The following is a 20,261-nucleotide window of genomic DNA, read 5'->3' on the forward strand; positions in this document are numbered from 1 at the left end:
CCGGAGCCACCCGCGCACTAGGTTCCCGGCTCTGTGGGCGCTGATCCCTGCCAGCCCCGGGGGGAGGGGCCGGTTCTAGTCCTGGCATAAACGCTTCTCCTCCAGAGCTCGAGCCGCCCACGCAGGGACACGCAGGGCGCAGGAGCAGGGAGTTGCGCGTGGTGCTTCCGCGCTTAGTGCGGTGACGACTGTGCGACTTTACCGCCGCTGCCGTGTTGTTGCGACGGCCCGTCGAGGCGGGCGGTCCAGGCCTTTCTCTGGTTCGCAGGCCGCTTGTAGGTCTGAGTGGACGGTCGCCAGAATGTGGTGGTTCATCCCAGTGCCCGTGATCTCACACGCGGTGACATCGTGCCCGGTTCTCCAGCTACGTGGCAATGCCTCGGTTTCCCTCGGCATCACTCCCCACAGGTGAACGTGGCCATCTGCGGGGTGGGGGCGCGGTGACGAGTGCCCCCCTTCCGCCGGAGCCTGGGGTCCGGCAGGGCTGTCAGGGGCGAGCACTGTGGCCTGAAAGCCTAACGTGCCCCTCCCCAGGGCCCGGGACCCAGGCCCAGAGAGCTCCTTGCTGTGGGAGGCCGTGTGTGGGTAAGTCTCATCGTACAGATGGAGAAACCGAGGTGTGTGGCGATTTCCCAATTTAAAGTAAAAGAGGAAGAAGCCACCAGGTCCCGTAAGGTTCTGGATGGCACGGCCCGCTCACTGGAGGGCTCTGTGCTCTGAGGCCACGTGCGGATCGGGGCCCCCATGCTGGCGTCTCGTCCCAGCCGGGGCCTGGAGCTGCTCAGCTGCAGGGTGGGGTCTGGGCTCCCATCACGGAGGGGCGTGCGGGCACGTGGGCCAGAGGCAGAGGCCGTGGGCGGTGGCTGATGCTTGCAGAGAAGGGGCCGTCGGCTCTGGCCGAACTGGGGACAGGCACCGCGACCCCCGCAGGCAGGGCCCGGGACCACGGTGATGTGGCTGCGGCATCCGCTGGCACGGGGCTCCCGTGGCCTGAGCACGAGGGCTCGGCCCCAGACAGCGTCCCCGGCGTGAAATGCTGTGCTTGGACGCATCCCTGACGCGCATCCTGAACCGTTGGGTTTCTAACTTCACGTTAGAGAAAGAGTGGTCGCTATTTGATGACTATCCAGGCTGCGGGTCCGCTATTGGAACTGAATGCATTGAGCGACCTCGGCTGTGTGTCTGTCCCTGCCTGTCCCGCGTGCTCCGCCCGGTGGGAGAGCCTGCTTCACGGCACCTTTGCACCCCAACCTGCGTGAACTTGGAGGTCCCGAGTTTCTCAGTTTTTATAAGCAGTGTGTGGCTGGTGGCGTTCTGCTGCCCGAGTGCCACCGGGAGAGGTGGTCTGTGTCCACACAGGTCCAGTCTAGTCCCGGAGGGGCGGAGCGCAGGGGCAGGAGTGAGGCGTCAGTACAGAGCTCCCTTGTGCTGGGTCGACGGTGGGTCCCCGTAGTTGTTTCCGTCTGCGTCCGGATTTCTGGACCAAGCCTCCTCCTCTCTGCCTCCCTGAGCAGCCCCTGCCTGGTGGGACTGTAGGGAATCTCTGGCATTACTGGATCGGTCTGGGCTGTTCCGGAGGGCGGGGGGCTGGCGGAGGCCGTGGGCTCTGGGCCATCCCTCCCCATCTGAGTGCAGGGCAGTGAGGTCAGGGCACAGTCTGTGGCCGTGGGGGCCGTGGAGGCGTGTCTGCGAGTTGGGGGCAGGACGCGGGTGATGTGGGTGCCCCGGGAGCTAGAAAAAGCCCGGGCGGTGGGACTCCTGAGGCAAAGATTATCAGGGAATTTACCGAATGTGTCAGTTTAGAATCCGGCACGAGTATGGAGTGTGGCTCGCGCGCCGTAGGTTCCCAGTTTGTGCTGAGTGTGAATGGAGCTCCTGACTGGACACAGCCTCCCCGGGCTGCTGAGCCTGCACGCGGGGTACAGGGACAGGTCAGGGCCAAGGAGGCGGTGTCGCTGTGGACGGGCCTCCTGGAGGGGCTCCCGGGACCATCACGGGACCCGTCGCCAACCACGGGGAGGGGCGGGGTAGGGGCAGACGGCTCACTCGGGAGTCTGCAGACGATGGCCTCCTTGTGCCTTTCCTGCATCCTCCGCATGACCGTCCTCCCTGCGACATCTGTCCCAGGTCCTGCTCCGAGTCACCCTCAGTGACGGAGCAGAGGCAGCCGTCGGGCAGCGAGGGCCCAAGGCTCCGGGAGCAAAGTCCTGTGCGAGGTCTCCCCCGGACTTCTGTCCCCGCAGAAGCGAAGCCCCTCCTTCCCCGGGGGGGCCACCCCGTGGGCCCCGACAGTGGGCGCTTCAGGGAGGACGTGCACAGGGAAGGGCGCCTGGCCCTGGAACGCTGGTGGGCGGTCAGCCAAGGTTTCATCGCGGGTGGACCTACCTGTCCCTTCCCGACAGGACTCAGCCGCCCTCCAGGAAGGTCGACCTCTCGGGTGTGGGAAGAAGCTTCTCAGCCCGGAGCCGGGCGGGGGCGGGCGGGCCTGTGCCAGGACTCCTGTGTGGTCCCGGGCGCACCCTGTGCCCGGATCCCGGGCGAAGGGCCTGAGAACCGCACTGATAACCCTCTTTAAAATGAGAGGGAAAACCAAAATAAACAGATGAGAGGAGAGGAGGCCTTTGGCCGCGACCCTGAGAAAATGTGTTGCGTTAAAACTTTGATGATTTCGTTTTCCTTAAGTTTCGATTGTCCTTCCTTTGGGGGGGCCTGAGTCCTGCCAAGTTCAGAGTTTACGGCTTCGGCTGCTTTAGGAAAATAGGGCTCATAAAAGCCGTGACAGCTTTCTTCTAAGTGCTAAGTACCTGTAAGCTATGGATACACAGAAAGAGACACGGATCACGTGGCCGGGCCCCGAACACCACAGCGGCCCCGTGAGCGCTGCCGCCTCCCGTGAGAACCTGGCCCCGCCTGCTGCTTGGTACCACGGAGAGCCGAGGACGCGTGCGACAGAGTCCCCGCCGTCCCCTCCTGGCCGTCCCACAGCCCAGACGTGGCATCGTCTCATCTACACGTTCAGCGGGCGTCTCTTCGGAGCCACGACTCCGTCGGCCATCAGGGCGTCCCCCCACCCGGGCTGGGTCTCCCTGGTGCCCCCGTGGTGTTGCTTTGCAGGCTCTCCTGTCCTGGGTAGTCCCTGTTTTGTTTTTTGTTTCTCAGACTGGCGCCGAATTTGGTCATCTGGCTTTGTGTTTTGGCAAGATGGCGAGTGCACGCCCCTCGGGAGGCAGACGTCCGGTGTCCCTCTCTGGCGTCAGTGGTCACTGACGAGGTGATTTCCATCCAGAGTCTCGGGGCTTTGGAGGTCTGGCCTGAGCCCTACCGTGGCCCCGTCAGCCATGGGTCTCCCAGAGCGCCGGCCGGGTGGCTGACTGTCGTGTGAGCCGCGCTGAGGCTTGGAGACTTCTGTGCGCCCCGGGCCTTGGCAGGAGCAGTGCGGTGTCATCAAGGTCACCTTGGTTTTGAGTTCCAGTGCAAACAGCACCCCCCCCCCCCCCGGGCCTCAGCGGTTTTCCCGGCGGCTGGGCCTCTGGCTCGTCGGGTCCCCTGCACAGAAACGCTGGAGGGCCCCGCAGAAGCCACGTCGCTGTCCAGCTTTGTGTGCGAGGCGGTCAGGGCACCATGTGTCACCGAATACCTGTTAGGAACTGGTGCTGTGACACGAGGAGGCTGTGTTGTGCAACAAAGCACAGATGTGTGGCTCAGCGGACGGCCCTGCTGACGGTGCTTCTGGGCAACGTCGCTGAAGGGAAGGGGCTGTCGACAAGGTCCTGCGGGGTCTAGAGACACCGGCCTCTGCCCATGCGGCCCGCGACTCTGGTGAGGGGTGGAGCTGGCGGCCCCGGGTGAGAAGGGCTTCTCCGGGGTCCCGGGACCGGCCAGGCAGACGCAGCTGGGACCTGGCCGGTTCCCTCCTCACAGCCTGGAGGTGCCGCGAACCAAGCATTTAAAAGAACCCTTCACGCTTTTCCTACGTGGAGGAAGACTGAGGTTTAGTGAGAGTTGAAAGGTGTTTCTCGTGGGAAACGGGCGGTGGCAGCCGCTGCGAGAACCGGGTGATTCAGACTGGGAGCGCGAGGCTTCCTCTCCCCACGGGAGGCCTCGCCCACGCTCGGAAGGGGCGCCGGGGAGACTGTGACGGCTCGAGGGAAGCCGTCACATGGGGCAGTGCTATCTGGGCCCCTGGCACACGGCAGAGCTCCCGGCGGAAGGGGCCCCTGCCCCCCCCCCAGGCGACTGGCACTGACCCGGGTCCCAGGGCCGCTCTGGGGGGGAGAGGGGGGGGTCCGCATGCGACAGCAGCTCGGGTAGTTATGATAGTAATGGGCACGTGATTCGGATCTATGTCTCCTGAGACGAGGACGACCAGTTTTTTTTAAGTTTATTTTGAGAGAGAGAGAGAGAGAGAGAGAGGGAATGAGCGGGGGAGGGACAGAGAGAAGAGAGAGAGTGAGCAGGGGAGGGTCGGAGAGAGAAGAGAGGGAGTGAGCGGGGGAGGGAGGGCGTCCACGCTGCCCCTTCGTGGTTGCACATTTCCCAGAGTCCCCTCTGCGCCAGGCCCAGCAGCTGAACCTCGACCTGTGGTCTTGGGGGACGAAAGGAGTTCGGGCCCTTCAAGCTAAAAGCAGCTTTGGCCAACTGTACACCTTACACGGGGCTGGTGTTCCCGTGCCGTTTCACCGGGTTGTGCTTCACACGGAGTCGACAAGACCTGTGTCCTGCGATTGTGAAATCATTACGTGTCACTTTCAAATGAGTGTGAACAGTACTAAGGACGGTGACCGTCAACCCGGAGCAGATCTGGAGGACGCGGCAGGACCAGGCCGTCTGTTGGGCTGGGCGCCAGGCCTTCAGGCCAGGGGTTGGGGGCACGCGTTGTCTTCGGAAAAATGCATATGAGAAATCAGACGATGGGGCTCCTGGGGGCTCAGTTGGTTGGGCGTCCGACTTCAGCTCAGGTCATGGTCTCACGGTTTGTGGGTTCAGGCCCCACGTCGGGCTCTGTGCTGCCAGCTCGGAGCCTTGAGTTGTTTCAGATTCTGTGTCACCCTCTCTCTCTGCCCCTCCCCCACTCCTGCTCTGTCTCTCTCTCAAAAATAAATCAACATTAAAAAAAAAGAAATCAGACAGATATGGAGCCCTCCTGAGATTTGCAGAGGTTACTGCTGCTGGTTTGAAGTGTTTGTTATTAATATCTAACGGGCTGTTTTGCACTTGGTGTGTCTGTGACCATGAGGCCCCAGCAAGGTCTTTGGTGGGATGTGTTGGCAGGATGGGCGCACGTTCTCCAGAGGGGTCACATGCACGACCCGGCCGATGAGGGGCCTCCCGGAGTGTCTCGGGGCGACTTCTGGAGACACATCCACAGGTTCAAGGGTTTGCTGCCTTTGATGTGACCAGGAAGGTGGCCTAGGCCTCTTACTTGGCTGTTCACCTCGCTGGTGATGGCGACAAATTGGAAACAACCCAGAATCCGAGCAGCGAGGTAGCAATCAGTTACTTATATGGCAAAATAGGATACTGGGATCGAACCAATTTTTAACAGTATGCCAAAATGCTGAACGTCTTTAATTTAAAAAAGGCAGGGTATCCAGTTACGTATCTTACTTTATTAAAATACACCCTTTTTTAAGTTTTTTTTTTTTCAACATTTATTTATTTTTGGGACAGAGAGAGACACAGCATGAACGGGGGAGGGGCAGAGAGAGAGGGAGACACAGAATCGGAAACAGGCTCCAGGCTCTGAGCCATCAGCCCAGAGCCTGACGCGGGGCTCGAACTCACGGACCGCGAGATCATGACCTAGCTGAAGTCGGACGCTTAACCGACTGCGCCACCCAGGCGCCCCAATACACCCTTTTTTAAATGAGAATACTCCCAGATACACATCCAATTGTGGAGATCGTTTCTGGGGAGGATTTTGAGATGTTTGAGCGCGTGCATATAGAGAGCTTCAGGTAGTCTCGACAGGTCACGTGCATCTTACTTATGGATTCAGCCACCTTTTTCTTGTTGAACTGAGAGGATCAGATCAACTCGAAGATGGGTCTGAAGTACGGAGTTATCTGCTACGTTCAGCGGGCAAAGCCCAGGAGCTGGGGCCGAGGCCGGGCGGCAGCGTGGGGACCGGCCCGTGGGGACCGCGGAGCTGTGGCCCCAGGGCCCCAGATATCTCTCCGGGCTCGGCCCCGTCTCTGAGCCGGAGACGAGTTTGCATCTGTTGTCGCACTGCCAACGCCATGCCGGGAATTTTCAGCGACTTTAACCGCGTGTAGCGTAGCATTTTGTGATCACGTGAGTCCATGCGTGCCACGCGTGCCACGCGTGCGCTGTGGGCACACTCGCCGATGACCCAGGGTGGGTCGTTCGGGCACATTTACTCTTCGGTCACGTTCAAGTACGCAGGAGATTAGAAAGCGCCTGTGCCCAGGCCCACACTCCAGGGACCTGCTGCGGTGCCTCCCACCTCCTTCCTGCCCCCCCCTTTCTGGTTTTACCTCCGGGAGGCAGGTGGCCCCCAGAGTTTGTTTCTCTTTCTGTTCACCTAGGTCGGTGGAGCGGTTAGGGTCTCACGGGGCTGGTGTGTGGGACACTCTGAGCGGAGTCGCCCTCGCCACAGCGGGGGTGCGGTGTTTGCCTGCGCGCTGCGCTGTGCGGAGTCCGTCCGGGCGGGGGAGCAACCCGCCGACCCCCTTCCCGCCCTCGACCCCTCCCCAGAAGCCCTCCCAGATGGCCTTTCCTTCCGCCCTCGGTGTCACCGGAAGCCGGCGCTCGGCTGATAACCTCGTCTAGGAAATGCCTCTGAGCCACCAAGGCGTTTCCTTCGTCAGGAAAAGTCTCATTTGACGGCTGTGTAAGCCCTTTAGAAGCGACACTGGCATTTCACGCCAACTTTGGCCCGTTTTAGTCCTGGGCAGATTCCCTGCACACACGTGTCTTTACCCCACTCTTAACTGGTCAAGTTGCTGGATCGGTTTCTCTAGAGATCCGTGAGGTTTGTCTACACAGTGAGAGACCCTGGGCCTCAGGTTTTGTCTCAGCATCTCGTTACAATGGAGTGGACGTGCACACAGCAGACAGGGGCGTGAAGGGGAGACAGGGCCCCCAGAAGCGGGCTGTGGTTGGAGCTCGGTGGCCGGTGGACCAGACCCCGGTCCTGTGGGGGGGACACAACGGCCAGCACAGGTGGCCCAAAGCTGCTCAGGGCTGCGCGTTAGCTTCCTAAGGGGCGGGGCCCTGAGGCATATACTTCGTCAGTCGGGAGAGCGGGACCTGGTTTCAAAGGGGAAATTGCCTCCTTTGCAAAGGTCGCCAGCTCTGCAGCTACGAAACGGGGCTGTTAAAGCAAACCTCTGTGCCACGAGGAGACAGCGTGGTTCCATGGCTCTTAGGATGGGATCTGGCAGGTGCACATGCTTGCCCTTGCCAGCGCACACATTTAACCTCGTGTGACACCCCCAGTTTCCCTCTCTTCTCCTGGGTCTGCGCCCTCAGCGAGCAGGCCGTCTCGTTTGTCCTGCGTGGGCCCCTGGGTCGAGGGGGCTGGGGTGCGGTCGCCGCGAGCTAGTTAGAAGGGGGGCCGGCGAGCCCTGGACGGCCGGCGAGCGGGGCCGTGTGCTCCCGTTCCTGCGGTCAGGCTCGTACCTCGGTGACTTTGAAAGGATCTTCGGTTAGTTCCGGAACCCGTCCTGTTACGAAGGATAAATCATTTAAAAAGCCCTATCCCGACGGGAGGGAACTGTTTTGAGGTCGTGCGCGACGTCTGCATCTTGTCCAGAACCTCGTCTCGAGACCCGACAGCCTGTGGCGTGCGTCCCGGTCACACGACCGTTGGCCTCATGGGGTGGTTCCCCTGCCCGACGGGAACGTCGGACGTCGGACGTGGCGGAGCGCTGCCACGGTGTGCGTGCGAGGAGGCGCGTGGCGTCGCCATCTAACGCCCTGTGTGTTCTCCCGCAGCCCGTCCCTCCCCGCCCTGGACTGGCAGGTGCCCTCGCGCTCGGGGCCCTACGAGCTGCGGATCGAGGTGCAGCCCAAGCCCCACCACAGAGCCCACTACGAGACGGAGGGGAGCCGCGGGGCTGTGAAGGCGTCGGCCGGAGGACACCCCAGCGTGCAGGTACTGGTCTGCTGGCCGCAGGACGCGCCGGGAGCCCGATGGGGCACCTGGTCCGCCGCTCGTGGTGCTTCTATCTGCGCTTCTCTTTTTCTCTTAAAACGTAATTGTTCTGCCCTGGCCCCTTCAGCTGAGAGTGTAGAGTCCTGCTTTCCTCCTTCGTAAGACAGTGGCTGGCCGTGGACAACCACGTGGCTCTCGGCTCCGTAGCTTAAACCCAGCTGTAAGCAGCTAAGACTGTGTGCACGTGGGATTACTTTCAGGGATTCCCAGGGATCTCTAGGGCCGGGGGTCGTCCTGTGGGCCTGGCCTCAGACGGGGGCCGGGGGTTGTCCTGTGGGCCTGGCCTCAGACGGGAGCCAGGGGTCGTCCCTGTGGGTCTGGCCTTGGGTGGGGGCCGGGGGTCGCCCGTGTGGATCTGGCCTCGGGTGGGGGCCGGGGGTCGTCTGTGTGGGTCTGGCCCTGGGTGGGGGCCGGGGGTCGTCCTGTGGGCCTGGCCTCGGGCGGGGGCCGGGGGTCGTCCCTGTGTGTCTGGCCCCTGGCGGGGGCCGGGGGTTGTCCATGTGGGTCTGGCCTCGGGTGGGGGCCGGGGGTCGTCCCTGTGGGTCTGGCCTCGGGTGGGGGCCGGGGGTCGTCTTTGTGGGTCTGGCCTCGGGTGGGGGCCGGGGGTCGTCCCTCGGGTGGGGGCCGGGGTCGCCCGTGTGGGTCTGGCCTCGGGTGGGGGCCAGGGGTCATCTGTGTCCGCGTGGGCCTGGCCTCGGGCGGGGCCAGAGGTCGTCCCTGTGGGTCTGGCCTCGGGTGGGGGCCGGGGGTCGTCCCTGTGGGTCTGGCCCTGGGTGGGGGCCGGGGGTCGCCCGTGTGGGCCTGGCCTCAGATGGGGGCCAGGGGTCGTCCCTGTGGGTCTGGCCTCGGGTGGGGGCCGGGGGTCGTCCCTCGGGTGGGGGCCGGGGGTCGCCCGTGTGGGCCTGGCCTCGGGCGGGGCCAGAGGTCGTCCCTGTGGGTCTGGCCCTGGGTGGGGGCCGGGGGTCGTCCTGTGGGCCTGGCCTCGGGTGGGGGCCAGGGGTCGTCCCTGTGGGCCTGGCCTCGGGTGGGGGCCGGGGGTCGCCCGTGTGGGTCTGGCCTCGGGTGGGGGCCGGGGGTCGTCCGTGTGGGTCTGGCCCTGGGTGGGGGCCGGGGGTCGTCTGTGTGGGTCTGGCCCTGGGTGGGGGCCGGGGGTCGTCCTGTGGGCCTGGCCTCGGGTGGGGGCCGGGGGTCGTCCCTGTGGGTCTGGCCCCTGGCGGGGGCCGGGGGTTGTCCGTGTGGGTCTGGCCTTGGGTGGGGGCCGGGGGTCGCCCGTGTGGGTCTGGCCTCGGGTGGGGGCCGGGGGTCGTCCCTGTGGGTCTGGCCTCGGGTGGGGGCCGGGGGTCGTCCCTGTGGGTCTGGCCTCGAGTGGGGGCCAGGGGTCGTCTGTGTCCGCGTGGGCCTGGCCTCGGGTGGGGCCAGGGGTCGTCCCTGTGGGTCTGGCCTCGGGTGGGGGCCGGGGGTCATCCCTCGGGCGGGGGCCGGGGGTCACTCGTGTGGGTCTGGCCTCGGGTGGGGGCCAGGGGTCATCTGTGTCCGCGTGGGCCTGGCCTCGGGTGGGGGCCGGGGGTCGTCCCTCAGGTGGGGGCCGGGGGTCGCCCGTGTGGGCCTGGCCCTGGGTGGGGGCTGGGGTTCTTCCGCATGGGCCTGGCCCCTGGCCCCTGGCGGGGGGGCGGGGGGCCCACCCGCTGCTGTTGCCGGCAGGTCCACGCTTGGCGGCCACCCCCTGTGGCGTGTAGGTCGTGTGGGTGGCAAGAGCCTTGCTGATGCCGCGTCCAGTCGGACGCCTGCTCTCCCCACGTCTTCCTAGGCTGACACGTTTGATTCAGATGAGACGTTAAGAGGAAGATGAGCCCGAGGGCCGGCCTTGCTTCCCTGATGGCACCCGTGGGCAGTGTGCGCGGTGGGCCATCTTCTGTGCCTCTTAGGAGCCGTGACCCTGGCTGTTACTCCTTTGTTGAGGGTAAACAGAGAGTGAATTAAATATAACCTCGGAATCAAAATGTTTTATTTTTGAGGAGCTCTTCTGTAAAAGTCTGTAAAGTGTCAGCAAAGCCAGGGCGCTCTTTACGGGGCTCTGCAGAGACTTCGCACCCGCCCCGTCCCGCCCGCTCAGGTGGGGGTGATGAAGAGAAGGTGCCCGCAGCCCCGGGCCGTACCTCTTGCCCAGACCTCGCTGTCCCTGGAGCGGTGGCCTGGGGAGACCTCAGCCGCCCCGTGTCCATCCAGGGCGTCTCTAACAGCAAATCATTAAGAGCCAACAAAAGGTCCCCTTGGCCACTATTTAAGTGAATTCCATTCACGTGATGCTGCTTTTGGCTTGGGTATTTTCAGTGGTTTCAGTGTTTGGTTTGAAGACTTCCTTCTTTCTGAAGGACAGAGGTTCTCAACATGAGGGCCCTGACCTGGGAGTCGCTAGAAATGCAGGTTCTGTGGCCCACACAGACCATGGATTGTGGAGTTCCTGGGTGGGCCCAAGGTCTGGTCCCCTCGGCTCCCTTATGTGGAGCGGGCTGTGTGCGGTCTGTCCCTTCCCACATCTTGGGGATCCTCACGCCGGACACGGGAAGAGCAGAGGACGTGCCTTGAGGCGCCTGGGCATCAGGGAGCCCCGCGCTCCCCAGGAAGAGGCGCCACACACCACCAGGCCGTGCTGGGGTCTCCTGCCCACGTGTCAGGGGTGACTGCGGGTGCTGGCCTCCCAACTGAAAACGCTGGACGGGAAGAAGATTCATTTGGCTTTAGAGCTGGAGCGTTTGTCACTGGTGTTCCGGGGGCACCTTGGTAACTGTGACGGGGACAGGTAGTGTCCACCGCCCGAAGGCATCACCCTTCTACTCAGGGAGGATGTGTGGCCACAGAGCGTGGCCGCTATGTGACGTCGGTGGACTCCGTTCCTGACAAGCTTCGGCCCTCCTGCCCGGGCCCGTCGCTGTGACTCTCGGGCGCCCGTGTGGGGTCAGGCTTGCTCTCCTGCCCAGAGCTCCAGGCGGTGGATGGGGAATTCTTGGCCCCCACCACGAAATCAGGAGCCCCGACCGGTCACTGGGGGAAGGAGGCCAGCCGGAGGGTGCCTGGCAGGGCACGGCACGCTTTTACTTTATTCCGTTCCGATAAACAGAAGGCCTGCCAGGGAAGGAGCCCCAGAGAGAAAGGCCGTCCGCCCAGACGACAGCAGCTGGAGTTTGCGGGGACTCTGCCTGTGGCCCTGCGCTTCATGCTGACTAGTGCTTGCCTGCTTGGCTGCGGGACGCACACACCGCGGCCAGCTGGGCGTTCTCCGTCCCGCCTTCACGGCGGGCTGAGGTCGGGGGACGCGGGCATCAGGCCGGCTCTGTGACTACAGACATTGGACTCCCTTTCCCGCAGCCGTTTTCACCGAACAAAAGTGCACTGCTGTGGACAGGAAAGGCCGCGGAGCAGCTCACGGAGAAGAGAGAATCCGGCAGCAAAACACCCCCATTTCTTGAAAGTAAACCAGCAAGGGGAGCGGCTCCTGCAGTGGGGACAGCCGCGTGCGGACGTTAGCGCCTTCCGCATGGACGTGCGACGCCCGGGACTTGGCGCGCGTGATTGAGGATGGTCCGCGGCCGGCGGCCACTGTCCTGGGGGTCGGGGAGGGCGGGCAGCACAGCCCGGGTCTCCGGGTGCTTTGCGTCCGTCCGCCTGTGCCCGTCGCCCCTCGCGGGACCCCCGCCTCCAGTCTCCAGTGTGGATGTTACGGCGAGGATTACAGAACTTGAAGTGGCATTTACAACATCTGAACGATTGTTTCAGATTAGATGCAAGAGTGGGTTGTGGGTTTGAACGGGCCGAACGCCCCCCCGCCCCAGCCTCACGGGGGAAATACGGCAAGAAAATGGTGCCTAGCAGAAACCGTCAGGTGCTGAGAGGGTCTCTCGCGGGTGAGAGATGAGCGACTGAGGCTTTTCTGATGGATCCGTGGCAAAGTGAATTCCCGTCCGTGCACGTATGAGGTGAGCAGTTAAAAAGAAGGGGTTTGGAGGGTTTGCTCTCTTTTTCAGTCGGTGGCCCGCACACTGGGTGAAAATAGCGTTAGTGCGTAATTACAAAACACGTGAAAATAGAAAACCCTCTCAGGTGCCGCGAAAGCCTGCTAACCACAGGTTTTATCCTGTGGGGAGTCATTTTAGCGCATCCTGACACGGGGCCCCAGCGCCACGCCCGCTCCTCCCTTTTCGGAAGCCGGGTGCCCGCCCTTGCCACCAGGCCGCGCAGGGGCGGTTCCTGGGGAAGCCGGATGGCAACATGACGTCCCCGTGCCAGCCGCTGACAACCAGGCTCTGCCGCGTTTCCAAGTCTGTGCGTCAAATCGCAGCCCCTGTGCAGAACGGGACACCCAGCCGTGCCCCGGGGCAGGACCTGCTCCGGGTCAGCCGTGTCCCTGACTGTAGGAAGGAGCCGCCCGGTGCACCTGCCTCCGGGAGCTGCCTCCTTCCCAGGCACGGGCCGGGACTGGAGGGTGGGAAGGGACTTCAGCAGTCACGTGGGCTCTGCCGGCGTCCGTGTCTCCCGAGCGCCCACGTTAGTACCCGTGGCCTCCTGGGCCAGCCTTGCCCCGGCTGTAGTCCCGGCCCTGGGAGGCCGGCGTGTGGCCGTCAGAGGGTCCGGCAGAGCGAGGCCCCCGAGTCCTGGGCAAGGTGGGAGGCGTCGGAAGGGCCTGCGTGAGACTTGCCTTCCCAGGGGGCGCAGGAAGGCTGGCCCTCTTCCAGTGTTGCCTCTGAGAACCCAGAGGATTCTGCCCTGAGGGTCCCTCCTTCAGACTGGGCTCCCGGCCAAACGGGTTTGCTGACCCTGGTTTTCTGTTCTGTTTCCTGTGTGACCCCGCGGCCTGCTCTCCCTGCCCTGTGCTGTGCCCGGTGGCCCGTCTGCAGAGAACCTGTCTGTTCCCAGCTGCCCTGGGAACAGCAACCTGGGGGACATCGCTGACCTCTGAGCCAGGGGTCAAAGAATTGAGCTCTGTTTACCAAGCTCCCGAAATAACTGTCTGATAGCATCTAGCCCACCACACAGGAGGCCGGGTCTGCGTGAATAATTAATAGGTCACTGAGACGAGAAGCCTTGGGAAGTCTCGCGAGGTCGTAAACGGCACTTTAGACTTGTATTTGGTGTTGTCGGTTCCAGGCTCCCGGTCGGTGATGGGTGGTTGGTGACCGGTGGCTGGCATCAGTCCTGCCCGGTGATGCCGGAATCGGCCCTGGAGCCGAGGGCGGGGGTCTCGAGGGACCCGGGGACCACCCTGGCCTCAGGCTCAGGCAGGCTGCCCCGGGTGCATCGGGGCTGAGCTGTGCCCCAGCAAGTGCGTGGCAAGTGTCCCTGTAATGTGAGGCCTCTGAGGCCTGCAGCCCAGGGACAGACACACTGGGGAAGAGCCCGCGTTCTCCCGTCCTGGAGGCTGGGCTGGCAAAGTCTCGCTGCTGTTGTCTCACCCGCCTGAATGGTGGGGCTGCAGGGCTGTGGTGTGAGAAACGTGGGCGTGAGCGGGCGGGTGGAGAGAGGCTTGCCCGGGCCCACGGCACGGTCTTTCACCCAGACGTGCACCCCGTCGTCTCCTACCTGGCTTGTCACGGCAGGTGTCACTTCTGTCCAGACAGGGCTGCTAACCTGGAAAGCCAGGATTTCCACAAAAGGCAGAGAAATAGATGTTACCGGAATAAACTAGTACTTGATGACAAACTTTCATAGGCCTGGCTGGGCGGGAGCGTCGGCATCCACGGAACAGCCCCTCCCACGGAGCCCTCACGCAGTGGGGATTCAAATGCAGTTCTGACCCCAACCCGATGTCAGCTGGCCCCGCAGTCCAGTCTGGCCGACTTGGAGGGGGTGTGGACTCACGTTCCTGGGGCCGCCCATACCCTTGCAGCATGCCCAGGGGGGCGTCCAGGCAGGTGGTCTGCTGAGTACACACAATTCTGTAGGTGCCACCCTGTCCTGGTCAGGCAGAGGGGCCATCTGGCCCCCAACACAGGTGGGTCCACGATGGTTGTACCTGCCCAGCACCCTGAAATGTGTTACCAGCTTTTATGACGACGAGGGCTCGTCCCTCTTAAGAAAGCCAGAGACGTCCGCTGGGACCGTGGAGAGAGGTGCCCCAGTGCCTTGTGTCACTGTAGTAGTGCCATTCAGGTGGCCAGTCTGTTGTCATCTCAGTTTGGGGGGGGGGGGTCCTTGGAATATTGTTGCCACCTGCTGGTGTGCAGAGAAGGCAGACGGACTCAGGCGGGCTCCTGGACGCCCGTTTGAGTTTGGTGGTTCCACCAAGCTGATGGAAGCGTGGTTTTGGTTTCCGTGCCGCCCAGACATCCCTCTGGGAATAAAGTCCGTGAGTAGCGTTGTAGTGGAAGCCGCCAGAAATCTTGATTCAGCACTTGAGCTTTCTTGTTACAGGCTGTGGAAACTGTAAAAGAGTGTTCTCAGGCGGTTTTCTGAAAGGCCCTCTGAGGGCAGAGCAGCGTGCAGGACTCTTCCACGTAGAGATGCGTGCCTGTGCCTCAGAAACGTGACATCAGGCGCATGCGTGATGGGGGGGGAGGGTGTGATGGGGGGGGCGCCAGGCAATTTAACTGGAGACAATGGTGAAGAATTATAAAAAGTTTATTTTGAGAGAGAGAGTAAGAGAGAGAGAGGGCGAGCAGAGGAGGGGCAGAGAGGGGGGGGGGAAGAGAGGATCCCAAGCAGGCTTCACACTGTCAGCACAGAGCCTGATCAGGGCTTGAACTCACGAACCGTGAGATCATGACCTGGGCGCAAATCAAGTCCGATGCTTAACTGACTGAGCCACCCGGATGCCCCAAGAAATTATCATCTTTAATAAACATGTCAAAATTGGGAAATCCACATCCCAGCTGTGCCTCCCCATGGCGGCCAAGTGACAGGCGCCTGGTGCCCGCGGGTGGGGCTGCGCCTGGCAGGGGGTCCCTGCTCCGTGTGCTCTGAGGTCCGGCTTCGTTCCCACTGGCTGGCCCTTGGCCTGTGGTGCCTGGCGGGGCTGGTCTTCGGCCTGTGAGCCAGGCTCTACCCCGGGTGTTGTCCCCCAGGGGCCCCACCAGTGCAGGGCGACACAGGGAGAGGCGGACGTGCTGAGACCTACAGTGTAGACCCCCGTTGCGGGCCGCAGGTAGCTCAGGACTCAGTGCTCCTGCACGCCAAGGAGGCGGGTGGCCAGTGACCGACCGTCCAGATGCTTGGGTTTTTGTCTGTTGCCCTGTGGTTTTAAAGTCTGTCCCGTGTTTGAGAGCAGTCTGTGGACTGGAGAACGCTTCCTTCCTGAGCTGCTGTTCCGTGACTGTCCCTGAGCATCGGTCGCGTGTCCCGGGCTGGCAGCCGCGGTCCCGCCAAGCCGGGCTGCACCCAGTCCCTCTCCCTGCTCCGGGAGAACACTGGGCTCTGCTCCGCGTCAGCACAGATGACGCTCGGCCCAGCTGCGGCCTGAGAGCGCCAAGGTGGGACCCGCAATCGCTCCCTGACCGGCCTCGCGGGCGGTGTCCCCTCAGCAGCACTGGGTGCAGGGAGGAGGGCTGCGGGCAGCAGGCTGTGCAGCACCTCCATCAGCCGATGTGCTGGGGCCCTGCCCTCGCTGTCCTTTGGGTCACTGACGGCAAACACCGAGGGCCTGGCCGGGGGGTGAGTGGCCTCTGTGGGGGGCGGGGGGCGGGGGCCACCCCGTGGGGCCGGGAGGTCCTGAGGGGGTCCCAGACACCCTCTCCTCCAGGGGCAGGCCACCAGTGGGCAGGTCCGTGAGTTCATGGGAGCCCGTGCCTGTGTAGACGCCACACCTACCACACCGCTGGATGGGCCTTTCTTTGAAGACGGACGTTTCCAGAAGTTTTCTCCACCATGGCCAGGTTCCTGGGGGTGCTCTGGGTTCTGGAGTCACTGAAGTTATGTTTGCTGCTGTAGTTTAACATTTACAAATGGTTTCTGAGGCTCTTACGCGCTCTGTTTCTAGATCATTTTTCCCTCAGCAGAAAGTTGGGTCTCCTCAGCATGTTTTTAATTAGAAACACTAAATGTAGTGTTTCCGTGCAAAACGTTCTTTGATCCAGAAGTAATGTAATTTCTCTTTTCTGGATGTTTCCACGTGTGTCTGTGTGAATCCCGCCCGCCGGCTCCGTGGGTGACGTCTCTGGGTCACTTCAGAGCCGTCCCATCTGTAGGGTCAGCCCGCAGGGGTCGGGGCTCGGGGGCCTCGGCTGCCCTGCTCCCGTGAGGGACGACGCGCCTGTGTGTGGTGGGCTAGTGGGCGGCAGGTGCCCACACGGCCACAGAGCTGCCGCCCAAGCCTCCCTTCCCTCCCTCTGGCCTCTGCCCGCCCGTGCTCGGCTCAGCCGGAACCAGCCTGGAGACCGTGTGTTCCACTCAGCGCTCACACACAACCACTGTGCCCTGTAGCCGTACAAAGCCCCGGGGATTCTGCGCGTCTCCCTGCCCTTGGCCGGAAGCTCCTCCTCTGTCACTTGCTGGATGGGAACCACTCGGAAGGAAGGCTCACGGTGACGGCATGCCGGCAAGTGGCGTCCCGGGAAACACGGCCTGCGGACTAGGACCTTATCTCTCTTGGCGTCTGGACGTGTCCTTGAATTAGGGACACGCACCAACCGTGCCTGCGGACTGGCGGGGGTCCTGGTGCCAGGTGAGCCCCTGCGCTGACCTCGTCGGACCCACGTGTGTGAGCCCTTCTCCCCCGTCATCAGTGGGGGCAGGTCTGAGGTCTCGATGGGGAAGAAGATGAGCCCCGTGGCGAGAGGCGGACGTGTGCCTGGCGCCCCTGACCCCCTCGAACGACAGGCTAGCTTTGCCAGGGCCCGAGAACAGTGCACAGCTGCTCTTGAAGCCCCCGGGGTCGTGCGTCAGGTAGCTTCGCAGGCTGGGCAGCCTTGAGGCCAAGTCCCGAGTGAAGACGGGACCTGTTTCTTACAGTCAAGTCTGGAAACCGAGTCAGCTAAGGCCTCACAACTGCGGAGCCACAGGACGCTGCCCACCTTTTCCTCTCAAAGCCCCTCCCTCCTGGAGACCACGTCCCGACCCTGGGATGCAGCGGGGTAGCCGGGAGACTCGTGACTCCAGCCCTGCCCGGCGCCTGCCCCATGCAGCACCTCACTGGTGGGACGGGATGTGCTGGCAGGTGTTCCAGACCCTGCCTTCGCCCTGTGTGCGCGTCCAGTGAGCGCCCCAGGCCCCGGGAGAGGGACAGCCGAGCAATTTCATCCACGTCTCATCCCAGATGTACACCCACGCTGACGTGAAGTAAAGTGTAGGGGGTTTTGAGTGAACAGTTGGACATTCAAGGCCTTGAAAAATTTAAAATCTGTTGTAAAATGTAACCGTCCCATTAACGGAAGTGAGTATGAGCCACAGAGGCAGCGACTGTCCCCGTGCCGCCCGTGAGCGGTGGCCAGTGGTCCTGGGCAGGCACGGTCTCTGGGTGTCGTGTGTCCTGAATACTTAGACGATGGACTCGTTAACCACAGCCCTTGGCTTGTTTATTTTGCGCTTTTTCAGAAAGATAGAAAAATTCCATACACCCAACGTGGGGAACCCTAGAAATGAGCTTTTTCTTGAAAGGAACTTCGTGCAGCCCCTCAGAGCCGTTTTGTTGCTAGAACCGTGTGTGACTGTCAGCTTTGAAAACCACGGCTGGAGGGCTTCGTGGGCTGGCGGCGAGCACCTCTAGATCTGGCTTACGCGGCAAACCTCGTGCGAGTCAAGGGAGTCCCTCGCGGGAGGAATTCCGAGAACTTACGTAACACTGTGCGGTGTAAACCCAGAAGGTTTGCTGGGTGTAGTGCACACGCAGACACACGCATGCACACGTGTGTATGCTCACAGGCCTGCGTGCACGCACAGGTGGATGTGCCCGAGTGTGTGCACGTGTGTGAGCCCATGCGTACTTCATGTGTGTGCACATGCGCGCACGCGCGTGTGTGTGTGTGGAGGGAGTGGGCCCCCCCCAGCTCCCCTTCCGTCGCACAGGGTTTGGGGCGTCCATCACCAGGTCCGTGGTCCGTTACCTCCAGACTGGAGCCCACGTCGCGTGGGTCCGTGCCCAGATCTGGAGGTGCACCGGGCACCCGGGGAAGGTGCTGGGAAGACGCAAGGCTGCAGAGCCCGGAGCCGCTCACAGCTCTGTCCACGGGCCTCTGAGCCACGTTCCCCGCCGTGGATGCTCTTTGCTCCGATTACCGGTTCTTCAGATGTGGCCCCAGGACGGTGTGCGCAGCCTCACGTGGCACCATTCGCTGGTGTCCCATCTCCTGCCTCCCATGGAGTCTGCTGGCCACACCCCACACCCACCCCAGACCCCGCAGCCAGGTCCTCCGGCACGGTCACCCTGGGCATGGCGGCGAGGAAAGGGGACAGAGACAGACGGGGACCAAAGCCCCCGGGGGGCCCTGGGGCCCGGGGACAGCTGGGCGGGCTGCCGTGGTCTGTCAGAGGTTCTGCTCCTGCCTGAGCGCCCCCCCTCCGTTCCATCCTCTGTCCCCCTCTGATGGCACAGCTGCTTTTGTGAAGACGTTAGACTCACACATAATTGATTTTCCGGTGAGAACCACAATCCTCTGTCTTCTGTCTCCCTCGGATGTGTGCCAGGACCCACTTTTGTCTGTGACTCTAGGTCCTTCTGGACCTCGCTGCGGCCAGCCAAGGGGCCGGCACTTTCCAGTCTTCGGAGAGAAGGGAGGGCCCGCGTCTGGGACACACGGTGCAGCCACTCCTGGCCCTGCCTGGCTGGTCACACCTGCTAATCACTTCCCTGGTCCCCTGCAGACAGGGACAGATGGACCCAAGAGCGTGTGGACACAGCCACAGGTGACGGACATCTGACCCCACGACCTCAGGCGTTTCTGCCCTCCGAGAAGCTGGGCCTCGCGGCGACGAGGTGCCGTGTGCCCCCCCCCGCTCAGGGCCACTGCGGGCAGCGGCTCCGAGAGACCCGGTGCGGTACACGGTCCTCATGGTAACCGAGTCTCACTTGGCCCTTCCCGAGAAGGCAGTGTGGTGCCGATGTTAACAACATCAGAAAACAGCCTGTTTTAACTGCTTTCCTCGTGTCCCTGAGCTTTTTTCCAGGAGAGACTACAAGTCTTACATTACGTGGTTAAAACGGGTCAATTTTATGCCGTGGAAAACGTTGTCTCAGTAAAGCTGTTGAAAATGACTTGTGGCGTTGCCTGCGGGAAGTCTGCCTGGATTTCCTGCAGGTGTTTGGGGGCTGTGAGGGAGGGTGGGGCCTGCACCTGGGCCGTCACCTCGTCCTGCCCCACCCGCTTCTCCACGGGACAGCCACCCTCTCTACCCACACCCGGCACACCTGCTCATGCCTCCCCACAAACACGCGTCTGCACATGCTCACACCGTCTTGCGAGACACGTGCTTCTGCGTGTGTATACTCGTGCACGCATGACACCGCCAGCCTCTTGAGGTCCCTACTGTCTTTATCTGGCGGCTTTATCCCAGGCATCATGGTGAGGCAGGGAGGCTGCGGCCCCTCGCACACTTAACTTTTCAGCAGAGGCACAGCTCAGAGATAGCTCTGCCGGCCTGGCCGAGAGAGGTGGGGCCGGCTGCTGGGAGAGAACAGGCCTGTGTGGACCCGTCACGTGTGCTCAGTCGGGGCTTCCGCCAACCTCGGCCCCACGTGTTACGCAGTGGTTCCGTTCTCATTCGTGGTTTTCTCGTTTCCCGCTCCCCTTAACGCGGCCTCCGGGAGTGGGGGGTCGGCGTCTGACGGCACCGGCCATTTGTGTGCCGTGGTGGTCGCAGATGTGAGTTGGCGTGACGGCCCATCCCCAGGCCCCGCCGTGGTCGGTATAGCGCCGTCCCCTCCCGTGTCCAGTGATGGTGCCGGCGAGCAGACACGTGGGATTTTCCTTCCCGTTATTTGGCAGGAATTTGTGTGGATGTATGTAGGACACCCTTGTGGGGGGGGGGGGGGAGCAGCACGGGCGCAGGCCGTGAGGGTTCGGGATCCGGTGTGACAGCCGCGCTCACGCCCCGCGGGCTCACAGGGTAGCATGGTGGCCAGAAGCGTGGGGTAACAAGTGAATCCCGTTTGGGGGCCGGG

General features: G+C 62.8%; 1 protein-coding gene across 9 annotated transcripts in view; it reads left to right on the forward strand.

Moving 5' to 3' along the window:
• Nucleotides 1-20,261, forward strand: part of NFATC1 (nuclear factor of activated T cells 1) — a 105,333-nt gene that overhangs the window by 20,976 nt on the left and 64,096 nt on the right. For all 9 annotated transcript variants that reach the window (XR_015242683.1, XM_086683281.1, XM_086683284.1 and 6 more), the window contains exon 3: nucleotides 7,960-8,119. Coding sequence is in view for 8 of the 9 variants with exons in the window: in XM_086683281.1 (XP_086539407.1) it covers nucleotides 7,960-8,119 (160 nt within the window). In the remaining variant the exon portion in view is untranslated. The remainder of the gene's footprint in view (nucleotides 1-7,959; nucleotides 8,120-20,261) is intronic.

This window comes from Puma concolor, chromosome D3 (assembly GCF_028749965.1).
Source record: "Puma concolor isolate L17-30 chromosome D3, mPumCon1.1.hap2, whole genome shotgun sequence".
Classification (NCBI taxonomy): Eukaryota; Metazoa; Chordata; class Mammalia; order Carnivora; family Felidae; genus Puma; species Puma concolor.